This window comes from Callithrix jacchus, chromosome 10 (genome assembly GCF_049354715.1).
Source record: "Callithrix jacchus isolate 240 chromosome 10, calJac240_pri, whole genome shotgun sequence".
Lineage (NCBI taxonomy): Eukaryota > Metazoa > Chordata > Mammalia > Primates > Cebidae > Callithrix > Callithrix jacchus.
Window position 1 is genome coordinate 34,039,492 of NC_133511.1, and position 13,927 is coordinate 34,053,418.

The window sequence follows — 13,927 nt, forward strand, 5'->3', positions numbered from 1 at the left end:
ATAAAATTTCACAATTCATTTGAGACTCTTCTTATCTTCCTCCCCTCCAAAGTTTCTATGCAACTGCATGGGGCCAGTTACAGACACATCTAGAGTTTACATAGTTATAGTGACAAAATTAGAAACACTGTCCTTTTGTCAATGGAAGGATTGTAAATGACAACCTAACAAATATGGTGATATTAAATCAGCTGAAATATGCAATAAGTTAATACCACTCAGAAATAGATACTGCAAACCTTTTCAAAATAAAAAACAATGCTTCTGATGCACTAAAGTGTTATATCAGTGTTGCTTTTTTTTTTTTAGTTTTTGAGTCAGGGTCTCACTCTGTCACCCAGGCTGAATCATAGTGGTATGGTCACAGCTCTCTGTAGCCTCCACCTGCTGGGTTCAATCAATCCTCCTCTCTCAGCTTCCAGAGTAGCTGAGACTACAGACATGCTCACCACACCTGCCTAATTTTTCTTTTCTTTTCTTTTTTTGTAGAGACAGGGTCTCACTACATTGCCTAGACTGGTCTTGAACTCCTGGGCTCAAGCAATCCTCCTGCCTTGGCCTTCCAAAGTAGTACAATTATAGGCGTGAGTCACTGTGCCTGGCCATCGCTGTTGTTTTAAAAGCATCTTGTATTTTCCCTCTTCCCATGGCACTGAATGACTTATAGGACAATGCCATATTATATATTTAAATGAAGAGAAAAATACACTTCTTCCCCTGATTAAAATTTTTTCTTAGACCTCTGGGAAAACACATCCATATACATACACACACCCAAACATCAAGACTTCCTCATTAAATTTTTTTTTTTTTGAGATGAAGTCTTAATCTGTTACCAGGCTGCAGTGCAGTGGTGTGATCTCAGCTTACTACAACCTCCGTCTCCCAGGTTCAAGCAATTCCCCTGCATTAGCCTCCCGAGTACCTGGGACTACAGGTGCACACCACCATACCTGGATAAATTTTTGTATTTTTAGTAGAGACAGGGTTTCACCATTGCCAGGTTGGTCTCTATCTCCTGACCTCGTGATCCTCCCTCCTTGGCCTCCCAAAGTGCTGAAATTACAAGCATGAGCCACCATGGCCGGCCTAAATTTTTTTTCAAATGGAAATTCTCAAAGCAGGCAGAACAAGGCAACTATAACAAAACAAACACATCTATATACCATAATAAGCATATGCATATAAATGAAGTTTTGTTAATATATCAGCTATTGATTAAAAATTTATCTGCAGATGTCCAGTCTTACTGTAGTTAGCTTACAACATGACTTATGTCTGATTTATGTCCCAATACCACAAGATACAAGCAATGAACAAATATTTTTAAATTCATTTAAAAACAATTATATGAAGTATTAAGTGATGTTTATTATATGTAGTCAACAGAAAGTGGAAAAATTCTCTGAACTTGCAACATACTAACCTCTATCTTAGTATCAAATCTAAGGTCCATGCTTCAGGCCCATCTCCATGGCCTCCACCAGAGGTTACTGACTACTTTTGTCCTGAGACTCTGGTCCACCAGTTGGGTCTCTTATAACTAATTCCTGTCTTCCAATAACTAACTGCTGATTTGAAAAGCTCTATTCTCAGCCCTCTTATCTCCAACCTAACTCTGGGTGACCTCATGCATTACCAAGAACTCCCAACAGAGATGTGATAAAGCATTCCAAGTCAAAGCTGGGCTTCCATCTCCAGCACTCCCCGTCACCAACCCACCTGACGTGTTCTCCACATCTCAAGAAGGCGGCAGTCAGCAGGCCAAGGAGAGAGGCCTCAGGAGAAACCAACTCTCCTGGCACCTTGATCTCAAATTTCTACCCTCCACAACTGTGAGAAAATAAATTTCTGTTGTTTAAGCCACCTAGTCTGTAGTATTTTGTTATGATGACCCTAGCAAATTAATAGGAGCTCTAGCAATTAAAATTTTAGACTTAGAAAATACCTATATGGAACCAAGCCCTTTAAAAAAATACTGATCCATTCTGAACAATCTGTTTTTGAATGTATACTGAACAAGATGTTTGTATTTCTACCATCCATTTTATCATTATTTGTACCTTTTTCTTACCATATCACAGCAGAAGTTTATCTTTTCCAGTAGGCTTTTCAAAGACTCAGTTTTTCTTTCTCAGTTTTTGAATTTCTAGTCTTAATTTTAGCATTTCTTTTCCTCAAGTTTCTTCAATGACTTTTTCTAACTTCTTAAACTGAACCTTTAGGTACCTGTTTTCAGTCCTTTTCTAATATGCATTTAGCATTATACATTTTCTTCTAAGTACTCCATTAAATGCACTCTACAAGTTTTGGCATGTATTCAGCTCCAAAATCTTCCAATTCACTGTCTTGGACCTTGCAGTTATTTAGAAGTATCTTTTTTAACTCTTCAAATCTGTTTTTGAGGTTTTCCTCTATTAGTTATCATATAATGCTCAGAGAACGTTATCCTATTAATACAGATTTGCTGATATTTAAGACTGGCTCTGTGAAGTAGTACATAATCAATCTTATAAATGGTTCACATAAGCTTAGAAATGTGTGCTTCTGATGCGCATGGGGTTTTATATATACCTCTTCCTGGTATAATTCCTTTATCCTTATAAGTAACTTCCTTTACAACTGATGACATTTTCCATTAAATTCTATTTGCCTCTAAATTAATACAGCCTTCTTTCTGCATTATTTTCCTAGTAACCTTTTTCTTACTTTCAGCATTTCTGATCATTTTATTTTAGGTGTGGCTCTTATAAACAACATGTAGTTGGATTTTGGTTTTTATATCCAAAGGTTTTGTCCATTAACTGTTAAATGTAAGTAACTGACATTTATTGAGATTACTGATCTGTTTGGATTAATTTGCCTCTTTATGATTTTGATTTACCATGCTTTTTATTTCCTTCTCATTTTTTAACCTCACTTCTGTTCTGCCTTTTCTCGCACTGAGCTTTCTTCAGTGTTACTTCTGCTCTACTGGCTCTGAAGTTACATACCACTATCCCTGGCTGCGGACAGCTGACTCGAGTCTAATGCCAATCAGCATCTCTAGTCTCCTCCTATCCAATGCTAGAAATGCAAGAAAATGCACCCTCCAGCTCATCCTACATACTTTTTATATTTCAGCTCCACCTTGCTTTCCATCATCCAGATTGTAATTGTTGTTACTGATTTTTAATGGCTATGTTTAATTTAGATTTATCTATGTGTTTATGAATTTCTTAGCAATCTTTCCTTTTTATATTCCATTCTTCCCTTCTGAATTCAGTTTCCAACTGTCTGAAGTATTTCCTTGATTTTAATTTTTTGAGATGAGGTCTTGCTCTGTCACCCAGGCTGGAGTGCAGAGGTGTGATCACGGCTCACTGTAGCCTCTACCTCCTGGGGTCAGGCGATCCTCCTTGAAAAATACCACAACTGGCTATATATTTTTTTTGTAGAGACAAGGTCTCACCACATTGCCAGGGATGATCTCAAACTGCTGGCCTTAAGCAGTTCTTCAGGCTTAAACAGTCTGTCAGAGTGCTGGTATTAGAGCCTCGGCCTGTAGTACATCCTTCATAGATGGCCCTTTAGTGGAGAGGTAGTGGCAATAAACACTCTCAGTTTTCTCTTAGTCTCAATATGGCTTTATTTTACCCTATCTGTTGAATAATCTGGTTGGGTCTAAGATTCTAACTTGATGGGAATTATGTAAACAAGTTTTATCTGAAATGGTTTTGACACATTTGTTGACTACTCGTTTCGCTTGAAATCCTCACTCCCTGTTTCCATTTGAATCATTTTCTCATAGTTGTTTCTCTACTTCTTTATACTTTTTAAGTCTTGTTGACATGGCTATCTTCCTCTGTTAAAGCCTTCAATGCACACTTGCATTTTTTCTTATTCATTTTATAATCTCCTTAAGCAGTTTCATAACAACCTGACTCCAGGTTTCAAAATGAGCCCATGTTTGTTTTTTTGTTTAGTGTCTCCTTAATGCCCTTTGAAATAAACAAATAACCAAAAATAAGACAAAATTTTAAGCAACACTAAAATAAGAAGAGTTTCCATGAAATCAACCAGAAGTCAAGAGTAATTTCAGAAATGGTACAAGACATGAGTTCTGGGCCACTTGTCTTCAAGTGTTTGCCAATTTGGGCAGATACAATGATAAACAGAGATTGAGATATATTCATGGGGCAAAAAGGAGAAACAGTGACGCTCAGGGCCTGCTGAAAGAGCCTGGTAAATACCCCACAGTGGCCTTGGGTGTTATGCTCTAAGGGCATGAGTATCTATACAATTATTGCTGCCCTTGTTCATATTTTCCCTGTCCTCGGCTGGATTACAGTGATCTGATGTAGAACTGCCCTTAACCTAACTACCTGCCAGATGCAGATATAAACCCTCTCTAGAAGACATTGCCCAGAAAGTTAAACCATCTCCCCAATTTTTGGCATGCAATGGCATATGAAGAGACAAGACAACATTATAATAACAAAGAGAAATAAAATAAATAAAGAGAAATGACTCACTGAGCCTGAGGACTTACCAGATGTACAGACTTTCAAGTAACTATGCTTAATAGGTTCAAGAAAACAAACGACAAAAAATAACAATAATAATTTCAGCAAAGGTCTAGAAACTAATGAAGAAAATAAAGTTTAGAAATGAAAAATACAATAATAATAACTTAATGAATGGATTCCACAGTGGGTTACATACAAATAACAAAGGCCAAGCATAGATAAGGTAACACTGAAGAGCTGCTGCACAGGGGCAAGAGGAAAGGAACATGAGACCTGCTTCCCAACATAATTAATCAGGGTGTTACTGACACAGGGAGAGCACATATGCTAGTGGAGTAAAAGACCAGACAATTCTGAAACAGAATCACGAACCACTGATTTTTCCTAAAGACGGCACTGCAAAGCAGTGAATAAAGCATAATCTTTTCAATTAATATTTCTACATTAACTGGCTATCTATTTAGAAAAAAATTAAACTTGATCCTTCCCTAATAGGGTACACAAAAATCAATGGTGGATAAGTGGAAGATCTAACAGTGAAAACGAAAATACCACGCCAAGTTTCTACATTACATAGAAGAATGCCTATACAATCCTTTGGTAGGAAAGGATTTTTTTCTTTTTCTTTTTTTTTTTGGCTAAACATCCTATAATGCACAGGAAAAGATTTCTTAAAGATACTTTAATCATTAAGAAAACCACTGTCAAAGTGAATTTATCAAAAGACAACATTATCATTAGGAGACTAAAAAGGCAAACCAGAGAAGAAGAGGCGCTGGCAGTCCGCAGAGCAATGGCCTGCACACACGATGTGGGAACCAACACTTGCAGATCAACAAGACAGTGACAATCCTATTAAAATCAGGACAAGGGATCCAAACAGGTAATTTACAATGTGAGTATTCAAATGCTAATCTACATATTAAAAAGGCTCAGTCTCATTAGTCAACATGGTACTGCAAATTAAAGTCACAATGAAATAGCACTATTGATTCACCAAAAGTTAGAAAGAAAAAGGTAATATAAAATCCAAGTAAGATATGGAACAACTGGAACTCTCATATAATGCTGTTGTAAATGTAAACTGCTACAACTGCAGTGGAAAACCATCTAGCAGTATCTACTAAAGGTGAATTAAAACATTTGTGTGTGCACATGTGAACCAAAAGAGATGTATAGAAATATTCATTGCAGCATTAGACATAATAGTCAAAAACTGGAAGCAACTCAGTTATCTATCATTGGTAGAATCAATAAATAGTGGTTTAGTAATAAATATATATATATGTTTGTGTGTGTACAGCAATAAAAATCAATGAGCTACAGCTACCACACAGTAATACGAATGGATCTTAATTACACTGAATGAAAGGTGCCATACACACAAGAGCATACGTACCAAATAATTTTATTTATATAAAGTTCAAGAAAAGAGAAAAGTGATATGTGGTATTAAAACTACAGGTGTAGTTACATCTTGAAGGAGGGAGCGATGCTGTTTGGGAGGGCATGGTTGTGCTTCTTGGGCCTGGCAGTGCTCTAATTCTTGACCTGCATGGTGGTTACGCAGGTATACTTTCTTTGTGATATTTAATGATCTTATGGTTTGTGTACTTTTCTAGACATGCTATACTTCAACACGAAAGTTTTTATAAAAGGAAAGTAAATTTTAAAACCTCCCACCAGCTTCTCAGGAGCTGTGGAAGTCTTTCCTGCTTTCTTGCAAAGAATGACTACTACCGTTCATTACATTACCATGTATTAAAACATTGAGGGTGCATAAGGAGGTATCTCTAAGCAAAGTGAAAAAGCAGTGGACTCTATTATTGGCTAAATCTCTCCCTACTAGAAATCTCAGCAAAGCAAAGAGTGGGGACAGGTTGAGTATCACTTATCTGAAATGCCTAGGACTAGAGGTGTTTTGGATTTTGCAATATTTGCATATACTTAATGAGATATCATGTAGATGGGACCAAAGTCTCATGTAATAAAATTACCTTAGATGCACAGCCTGAAGGTAATTTTATTTTTCGCTTGAGGAGGCTGAACAGACTGTATATTGTGAACTGCATTTTTTTTTTTTTTGATACAGATTCTAACTCTGTTGCCAGGCTAGAGTGTAGTGGTGCGATCTTAGCTCACTGCAACCACTGCCTCCTTAGTTCAAGCAATTCTCCTGCCTCCGCCTCCTCCCAAGTAGCTAAGACTACAGGCGTGTGCCACCACGCCCAGGTAATTTTTGTATTTTTAGTAAATTTTGTATTTTTAGTTTCACCATGTTGGCCAGGATGTCTTGACCTCCTGACCTTGTGATCCGCCCCACCTTGGCCTCCCCAAGTGCTGGGATTACCGCGCCTGGCCGTTGAGCCTGCATTTTGACTGCAACCCATCTCGTGACATCAGGTGTGAGATTTTCCACTTGTGGCATCATGCTGGCATTTAAAAAGTTTCAGATTCCAGAGTATGTTTGGATTTTGGATTACAGATGGTCAACCTACACCCAGAAAACCTTTATCGAAGGAACACATTTTTCAGGCATAAAGTTGTAATACCAAAAGAGACATGAGAGATCCTGGACTACAACAGCCATTGTACAAATCCTGCTCTTACAAGTCAGGAAACTAACTAAGGCTTACAAAGAGGAAGTGATTTTTGCCAAGGCCATAGAATGGTATTTTTTGATACCTTTCTTTCTACTGCAGGATGATTCCTCCATCACATCCTAACTGCTAAATACAATATTCACTGCATAGTGTATGTTCAATAAATGTTTATCAAAGGGGAAAAAGTCTGCAGTGTTAGTAGTCAACTAATTGAATAAAGTGTTAGAAATAGTTTAACTTGCCAGAGCTACAAAGTCATCCTTTATGATAAGCAGTACTGGGGAAATGTAATATTAATATGTATTTCCATCAGTGTTGTCTATTACATATTAAGATACCAATCTGAAACTGGAAAGCAGTCAGACAGAAGCAAAGGTAGTGACCAGAAAGGTGTCATAAACATAGAGACGATGCAAATATCTAAGATATTTCAAGTAAGCCAAGGAAAAAGAAACCAATATTGCACCTTTACATATACTAAATAATCTAGAGAGCTGATTTTTCAAGGACCAGTAGGAGAAATTTATTAATACAAAATCTTACAGCCTTATTCTATAGGGAACACAGGTCATGCAGTTAACCTACCTCAGTTCCTGGCTTTCTGTGGTGAGGAGAGTAAGAAGTGCCCAGACGAGCACCTGGCCGTCATCCGCATTGTGAAACTGACGGTGATGCCGGATGTTCTGCAGCAGCAGCTGGTCCAGGCACTCCAGGGCCTTCTCCTGCACAGTGCTCTCACAGTCCATCACCACTGGCACCACCCCCTGCAGCCAGGCTTTCTGGATCTGCACAGATCTAGGTTGAGCCTTAGGGTTAAAAGATTATGACATGAGAAGGTCTAAATACAAGTCAGAAAAGTTATGATCAACATTTTGAGATGTTAAAAAGAATCACACATTCAACTGATTTTTTTGATTCAACCAGAGTCAAAAAAAACATTCAAAAAAATATACAAAAGCAAAGCCAGCTTAATGTAAATCAGAGCAAACCAAAATTTTAAACTCATACATTCAAGTCACTATTTGACTAGTAGCAGTAAATCAGTACTTCTTGGGTCATTAAAAATCAAGATCTAATAAATATTTATCCCAAAGAGCAATTAGAACAGATGCTGACAGAAAGTCAAAATACGCATTGCTTAATGCCTTCCATCATGAAATAAAGAAATAAACATGTTTTTAAAATTCTTCAACTAAAATGCTAACGAGTTGACAGAAGTAAATGATATTTAGTACCTGTGAATCTGCTCTTTTGGCAGGCAATATGATCTATCTATGGCCTGACTAAATTTAATCTAGGTCTCTAGCTTAACCAAATCAATTTAACATTTTATTTTTCTATGTGAGATTTAAAGTAAAGATAAGGGCCAGCCAGGCGTGATGGCTCATGCCCGTAATCCCAACTCTTTGAGAGGCGGACAGATCACCTGAGATCAGGAGTTCAAGACCAGCCTGGTCAATATAGGGAAACCTCGTCTCTACTAAAAATACGAAAATTAGCAAGGCATGGCAGTACACGCCTGTAGTCTCAGCTACTCAGGAGGCTGAGGCACGAGAGTTGCTTGAACCTGAGAGGTGGAACTTGCAGTGAGCCGAGATTGTGCCACTGCACTCCAGCCTGGGCAACAGAGAAGACTTTGTCTCAAAAAAAAAATAAAATAAAATAATAAAAAATAAAGTGAAGAAAGGGCTAACAATTGGCATTCTCTAGCATTCATTCCTAATTATATTTAATAGGAAGTACCATCTATCATTCATAATTGAGAGATACCTCCTCCCTTATGCTGTAGAGTTCTACAGTGGACTTAGCAGAGTTTCTAAAGGTCAACTTAACATTTAGCGGCAGGTAATTATTGCAGGGAATTACTTTTAATGTAAAATACCATGCATTACAACTACAATGACCTGCCTCTCACCATAAGGAGTTCTGTGAGAGACTGGAGGGCCTGCTTCCGGACAGATACTGCAGGGTCCCGACACCGGTCCGACAGAATCACCAGGTCTTCCTTCATGCCCGAGACATCACAGTGTTTCAAAATATTCACTAACACCTAGAAAGCATATATGCAACACAAAGTGATGACTGCATAGCATCAATGCAGAAACAGAAACTGTTAACACAGGAATATTTCCTTTAAGTTTGTGGTTCTTAACATTTTGGGGTTATGGATTGAACCTTCCTCCTCATAATATCCCATTTTTCAGAATGCAATTTGCTAAGGCCTCTCTCAGAGAAAAACAAATTTGATATAAACAAATATTTACAAACAATTTTATAAACCTATTAAAATCCACCTATGGTCCCTAGGTTAAGAATCCCTATTCCAAACAAAATAAACGATACAAATTTGTGGTTCTTAAAAAATCAGAAACCCTGTAGGAAAGCTTACAAATAATCTTCCAATTTCATCTGTGATTCATATATAACAGGTCAACTAACAGTTCAGTGAAAAGCAAATTAACTAATGAATATGGCCTAGGAGTTTAAAAAATATTCCTTTCCATTTCCAAGTTTTTAGTGCTTAAAAAGAAATGTGCAGAGAAAACTCGCACCTGCACCGCAGACTTCCTAACGTTGGTCTTCTCATCCCTGATCCTCCTTCTCAGCATTGCCATGACATCTTTTTCTGTAGAGGGAATACCAAAGAGTCATCACAGCCAGAGAAGGGTCACACAGCAGCCAACAGTTCACCGTACAATACCGAAAAAATACACTCATCTTAAAGACTCACTCATTAGCTTGTTTCAAATCCTAAGAAATCAGAGTGTAGAAAAAGAAGAAAATGTGAATAATTAGGTATTCACTATAATGCATATGAACTTTGGAATATTAAAAATCTGGTTTTATGAGAAAACATGGGCACAGGAAGGGGAACATCACACACTGGCATCTGTTGTGGGGTGAGGGGATATGGGAGGAACAGTGGGGGCTGGGGAGAAAAAAATTTAAATTTTTACCTACAATAACGGGAAGTCAATAAATGATATATGAAAAAAAATCTGGTTTTAAGTCTTGGCCCCTACCTCTAAAATTCTGAATGAATTATTTATCGCTTCCATTTTGTTCAGCTACAAACAAGAGTATCTAACCCACAGAATTATTTTAAAGATTTGATGCGATAACATATAACAGTAGGTTTACAACTTTCTACTTGAAGACATTTCTTTTTAAGAGATGGGGTCTCATTCTGTCACCCAGGGTGGTGTGCAGTGGCAGAATCATAGCTCACTGCAATCTCAAACTCCTGGGCTCAAATAATCCTCTTTCCTCAGCCTCCCAAGTGGCTAGGACTACAGGCATGAGCCACCATGCCAGACTAATGTTTTATTTTTATTTTTATTTCTTGCAGAGATAGGATCTTGCTATGTTGCTCATGCTGGTCTCAAACTCTTAGCCCTCAAGTGATCCTCTCACTTCGGCCTGACAAAGCACTGAAATTATAGGAGTAAGCTATGATGCCCAGACTTGAAGCTTCTTTCTATTCTTAAAAATTACTGAGTACTCTAAAGAGATTATATCTTTCAATATCAATTAGAAATTTATACTGAGAATTGAAAAATATTTACCAATTCATTATAAAATAGCAAGACATGTTACTATTAGTACTTTTTCATAAAAATAATGAATTTTCCAAAACAACTAAACAAACAAAAAATATTGAAAAGGCTGGATGTGGTGGAATGTACCTATAATCCCAGCTACGGGGAGACTGAGATCAGAGAATTACTTGACCCCAGGAGTTCAAGTCCAGCAAGGGCAACGTAGCAAGACCCCATTAACACACACACACACACACACACACACACACACACACACACACACACACACAGAGAGAGAGAGAACATTGTTTTTGAGTCTTGCAAACTTTTAAATGTCTGCCTTAATATAAGCCAGCTGGATTCTCATCTCTGTTTCTACCTGCAATCTGTTGCAATTTCGTAAGTCTTGGGACCACTGGAAAGTTCCAACATACATTTGTGAGAAAATCAGAGTATGGAAGACAAATGAACACAGCATTCGTTTTTACTTCAAGGACCCCTGAGAATTCCCAAAACACACTTTGGGAACTGTTTATATATAAAAAGCCACCATAAAAAAATAAAAGATGGAAAACAATAGAGAAAAATCAGTGAAACTAAAAGTAGGTCCCTTGAAAAGATCAAAAATAATAAACCTTTAGCTAGACTGACGAAGAAAATAAAAAAAATTCAAATTGCTAAAATCAAGAAAAAAGGGATATTACTATCATTAGCCTTACATAAATAAAAAGGAGTATAAAGGAATACTATGAACAATTTTAGGCCACCAAATTAAGTAGCCCAGGTAAAATAAACAAATTTCTCGAAAGACACAAACTACAGAAACTCAAACAGAAATAGAAAATTGGAATATACCTGTAACAAGTAAAGAAACTAAATTAGTGGCCAGGCGCAGTGGCTCACACCTGTACTCCCAGCACTTTGGGAAGCCAAGGTAGGTGGATCACCTGTAGTCAGGAGTTCGAGACCAGCCTGACCAACATGGTGAAACCCTGTCTCTACTAAAAATACAAAAAAATTAGCTGGGGGTGGTGGCATATCCCTGTAATTCCAGCTACTCAGGAGGTTGAGGCTGGAGAACTACCTGAACTGGGAGGTGGAAGTTGCAGTGAGCCACAACTGTGCCATTGGACTCCAGCCTGGGCAACAAGAGTAAAACTCCGTCTCAATTAAAAAAAAAAAAAAAACTAAATGAGAAATCAAAACCACGTTACCCGCACCCCACCATACATACACCACAAACACCCACCCAAGGACAAGATACTTTCAATAGAGAAGTCTAACAAGTGTTAAAGCAAAACTGAACACCAATCCTTCATGAACTCTTTAAAAAAATAGAAAATAATATACTTCTCAGCTCATATGAGGTCAGTATTATCCTGATAGCAAAACTAAAGACATCTCAAGAAAACAACTGATATACTTTGGGTATCTGTCCCTGACCACATCTCAGGTTGAATTGTAAACCCCAGTGCCAAAGGTGGGGCCTAGTAGGAGGTATTTGGATCACTGGGGCCATCCCCAACAGTTTGCTGCTGTCTTCATGACAGCAATACTAGGTGAGTGCTTTTGAGATCTGGGCATTTAAAAGTGTGTGACCCCTTCCCCGACTCTCTCCTTCTCCTGCTCCCACCATGTGAAATGCTTGCTTCCTTTTGGCCTTCTACCATGATTGTAAGCTTCCTGAAGCCTCCCCAGAAACAGATGCCAGTGCTGTACTTCCAGTACAGCCTGCAGAACTATGAGCCAATTAAACTTCTTTTCTGATAAATTACTCCATTTCCATCTTTCTTTTTTTTTGAGATAGCCTTACTCTGTTGCTCAGGATGGAGTGCAGTGGCACAATATTGGCACACTGCAACCTCTGCCTCCCAGGTTCAAGTGGTTCTCCTGCCTCAGCCTCCTGAGTAGGTGGGATTACAGGGCCCGCGACCATGTGCAACTAATTTTCATATTTTTAAGAAAGGTGGTGTTTTGCCATTTTGGCTAGGCTGGTCTCAAACTTCTGACCTCAAGTAATCCATTGGCCTTGGCCTCCCAAAATACTTGGATTGCAAGCATGAGCCACCACGTCTGGCCACATATTTCTTTATAGCAATGTAAAAACAGCTTAATACAACAACAGACCAATATTCCTTAGGAATATAGACACCAAAATCTTCAACAAAATACAAGCATATCAAATCCAGCAAGATACAACCATGCTTGGGACTTTTTCCAGGAATGAAATGTTGATTCAACCTGTGAAAAATCAATCAATGTAAATTACACCACAGTAACAGAACAAAGAAAACCAAACAATCATCTCAAAATATAGAGAAAGTATTTTCAAAATCCAACACCTTTCCATGATAAAAACTCAGCAAGCTTGAAATAGAAGAAAACTGCCTCATATTGATGAGAAAGTCATCCTATAAAATTCACAGCTAGCCCGGCATGGTGGCTCACCCTTGAAATACCAGCACTTTGGGAAGTGGAGGCAGGCGGATCACTAGGTCAAGAGATTAAGGCCATCCTGGCAAACATGGTGAAACTCCATCTCTACCAAAAAATACAAAAATTAGCCGGGCATGGTGGCAGATGCCTGTAGTCCCAGCTACTCAGAAGGCCGAGGCAGCAGAATGGCTTGAGCGGAGATCGTGTCACTGCACTCCAGCCTGGCGACAGAGCAAGAGTCTTTCTCAAAAACAAACCAACGAAAAGAAACACACAAAATAAAACTCACAGCTAATATCATACTCAGTGGTGAACACCAAAAGTTTTCGCCCTAAGTAAAGAAAAAAGACAAGGAAGTCTACTCTTTGACTTCTTTTCAAAATCATATTACAGCCTGTAAACCAAAAATAAAATTCTAAGGCTCTCCAACCATCTAAATGGACTTCCTTCTCAACCAGGGCACTCTAAAATTTAACCTGAGACAGGTTCATGCCATGGCAGGGAGTGGGGGTCAGACTTGCCTCACTGCACCCTTAAGGAACATTTACAATCTATTGTCTCTGAAGATTACTACCTGAAGGCTTCCTCTGCAGTCATGAGCTTTAGTCTCCACCATCCTTTATCTTACCCCAGACATTCCTTTCTATTGACCCCAGGTCTTTAAATAGACTCAACCAATTGTCAACCAGAAAAATTTTAAATCTACCTATAAGCTGCAACCTTCCCCACCTTGTCCTGCCTTTGGGGACCAAACCAATGTATCTATTAAATGTATCTGATTGATGTCTGATGCCTCCCTAAAATGTCTTAAAACCAACCTGGGGGAGGACTCAAGATGGCG

The 13,927-nt window shown here is 38.3% G+C and overlaps 1 protein-coding gene across 9 annotated transcripts in view; it reads right to left on the reverse strand.

Moving 5' to 3' along the window:
* The window catches only part of NCAPD3 (non-SMC condensin II complex subunit D3), an 80,961-nt gene that overhangs the window by 32,093 nt on the left and 34,941 nt on the right, over positions 1-13,927 (reverse strand). For all 9 annotated transcript variants that reach the window (XM_078339875.1, XM_035265134.3, XM_078339873.1 and 6 more), the window contains 3 exons: positions 9,664-9,737; positions 9,027-9,161; positions 7,697-7,917 (listed from right to left, as the gene is read on the reverse strand). In XM_078339875.1, coding sequence (XP_078196001.1) covers positions 7,697-7,917; positions 9,027-9,161; positions 9,664-9,737 — 430 coding nt within the window. The remainder of the gene's footprint in view (positions 1-7,696; positions 7,918-9,026; positions 9,162-9,663; positions 9,738-13,927) is intronic.